Source organism: Sinocyclocheilus rhinocerous, unplaced genomic scaffold, assembly GCF_001515625.1.
Source record: "Sinocyclocheilus rhinocerous isolate Xijiao unplaced genomic scaffold, SAMN03320098_v1.1 scaffold2109, whole genome shotgun sequence".
NCBI lineage: Eukaryota > Metazoa > Chordata > Actinopteri > Cypriniformes > Cyprinidae > Sinocyclocheilus > Sinocyclocheilus rhinocerous.
The window spans coordinates 103113-106050 of record NW_015657975.1 but is presented as its reverse complement, the minus strand read 5'-3'; the positions used below and the strand labels follow the sequence as shown (position 1 = coordinate 106050).

The 2938-nt window shown below is 26.7% G+C and overlaps 1 protein-coding gene across 1 annotated transcript in view; it reads right to left on the bottom strand.

Annotated features, from left to right (window-relative positions):
• Positions 1-2784: 2784 nt before the first annotated feature.
• LOC107721945 (uncharacterized) overlaps positions 2785-2938 on the bottom strand; it is a 47688-nt gene continuing 47534 nt past the window's right edge. The window contains exon 12 of the mRNA XM_016530176.1: positions 2785-2905. Within this exon, the coding sequence (XP_016385662.1) occupies positions 2888-2905 (18 nt within the window). The 3' untranslated portion in view covers positions 2785-2887. The remainder of the gene's footprint in view (positions 2906-2938) is intronic.

Genomic DNA, 2938 nt, shown 5'->3' with positions numbered 1-2938 from the left:
TCATTTGCTACAATTACTATGTAATTAATTACCCTTGTAGTTATTACATGCATTAATGAAATGCTTCATTTTGATTGGTCAATCACAGCAAAGGCTGATTAATTCATGTATTTATTTATTTATTTATTTACAATGATTGCAAAACTGTATATTTCATTGTTGTCCATGGCGACACTTTCATGAATTGCTACTTTCACGCGTTTTGTATTAAAAGGATGTTTTATGCTAATACTGTATGTGGATGAATACTGTATCCATCTAAAGAAATGCACACAACAACTTCTATAAAGCTGCTTTGTTAGCAGCTTTGTTTGTTTAGATGCTTTGGTTTGTGTGTAGTTGCAAATAGTTGTTATGCTTTTAACACCTGTAACTTATTTTAAATACTTCTATTTTTACATTTAAGTACATACTTGTGGACTTAGTTTATTGCTTCTGAAATGTTCCCTTATTTTCTCATTGAAAATAGATTGGGAATTAACGCATGCTTTTAATAATTATTATTTTATTGAATAAATAAACATTCATTTATTAACTAATAAATAAACATTTTACATAGATAAATCATTTTAATGGCCCATGCATTTCTTGTTTTCTGTATTCAATCCATTTTTTTTTTTTTTTCATTTTTCGCGTACAATATGACCCATTTCACTGCATTTCACAAATCAAACAAGTTATCATATCTACTAATACAATTTCTGAATTAAAAAATTCAGACTTACCCAGAACCGTCAGTTTGGTCCCTTCTCCAAATTCTAGTTTAGCGTAGCTAGTACACGATGATTTATCTCATTACCTAAACCTCAACAACTAACAGCTAATAATGGGCAATGGTACACTGTTTTTGGGGGCCCCTTTTCAGTTTGAGACCATGAAAGCCATAGTGGCCTCCCAGCTGTTACCCAGAGAGGCCTCTTCTGAGCAGCAGGTATAGCAGACAGAAATTCCGTTTTTTTGTGTGCATTTTTGTGCATTTAAATGTGCATTATGATCTTAACAGTAATTAAAACTAACAAAAATGGTAAATATATACAGTGGCCCCAAGAACAATTGGTAACACTTTAGAATAGGGAACACTTATTCACAATTAACTACGACTTTTTCCTCAATAAAATCCCTAATTTGTTACTTATTAATAGTTAGTAAGGTACTTGTTAAGTTTAGGTATTGGGTAGGATTGGGGATGTAGAATAAGGCATTAATATGTGCTTAATTAGTACTAATAAATGGCTAATATTCTAGTAATATGCATGCTAATAAGCAACTAGTCAAGAGACCCTAAAATAAAGTGTTACCGAACAATCAAAACACAGGGGGGAAAAGGATAATCAAATATCAAACCAAATATCATCTGCAGACAACTGTAGAGCTTTTCTGATAACTAACCTCACTGCTCTTATCATTTCTGTAATTACTTTTAAACAATTAACATCCAATAGATGAAGTTAATCATTAATTGTACTTTTATTAGACAGTTACAAAGTGGTCAAATACATTGTATTTTCATTTTAAATAATGTATTTTTTTAAATGGTATTTTAAACAAAATATACCAGATGAGGTACTTTTTGGGAGAAAATTAAATAGAAGAAAGAAGTGCTCAGGTACAGTTCTGCAACATTCAGTTACTCATTAAAAAAAAAAAAAAGTAGTTTGTTTTATCCAATTATTTAAGTGGTGGGTCAATAAAATGTCAATAAATAATAATCTATATGTGCAATGAGTAAAAATGAAAGCAATTTTTATTGCTTTTATTTTTTTTTCAGATGATAGAACTGTTCATTTAAAGAAGTAAAAAGGTATTTATTCCTAATAACAATGTTTTAGTGACCAGAAATAGCTATGCACTCACTAGGGGGCCTCTCTGGGAAGACCACATAGGCTACAGAATATAATCAACCAGATGCATCATTGTTACCATGTTGTTACTTGATTGAAAGCAGTTGGGAGATTATTGTCAGTCCTATGAAGGTTATTGGCTACAAATTGACTTTTACATATATGTATTTTGCAGAAGCTTTATTCAAAACAATTCAAGGTATACAGTTTATTTGTGTTCCCTGGGAATCAAACCTGTGATATATGCTCTACCAAATGAATTACAGCAAAAAATAAAAGCTATCAAAATAGCTAATTGGTGAACAATGTTGCTATAAAAATAAATGAGAATTTTCTTTGTGGATAATGTGTTAGATTTTATTTTATTTATGTGCGAAACAAATTGAATTAAACACAAAATACAGTAGCTCTTATTGTGAAAAATAATGAATTATATTCACCTCTGTGAAGTCTCTTTTAGAATTCTATCAAATTAACACTAAATACAGTAGTAAGGAAACAAGCAAAAGAATAATATATAATCAAAAAGTAGATTTTATGATTAATCTGATCTGAAGTATCTGCAGGCTTTCATTGGAATAAACACTCAGAAAAGAACAGAAGGAGAGAAATAAAATAAAATAAAATAAAATAAAATAAAATAAAATAAAATAAAATAAAATAAAATAAAATAAAATAAAATAAAATAAAATAAAATAAAATAAAATAAAATAAAATAAAATAAAATAAAATAAAATAAAATAAAATAAAATAAAATAAAATAAAATAAAATAAAATAAAATAAAATAAAATAAAATAAAATAAAATAAAATAAAATAAAATAAAATAAAATAAAATAAAATAAAATAAAATAAAATAAAATAAAATAAAATAAAATAAAATAAAATAAAATAAAATAAAATAAAATAAAATAAAATAAAATAAAATAAAATAAAATAAAATAAAATAAAATAACAGACTCTTCAGTTATATAAACAGCATCTCTTATGGTTCGAGAAAATGAAGTTTTCTTGGTAACTCCAACAATCCAGATATGTTTTGTTCATTCACTTTCCACATGAACCCTGAAACAAATATTACATAAACATTGAGACATT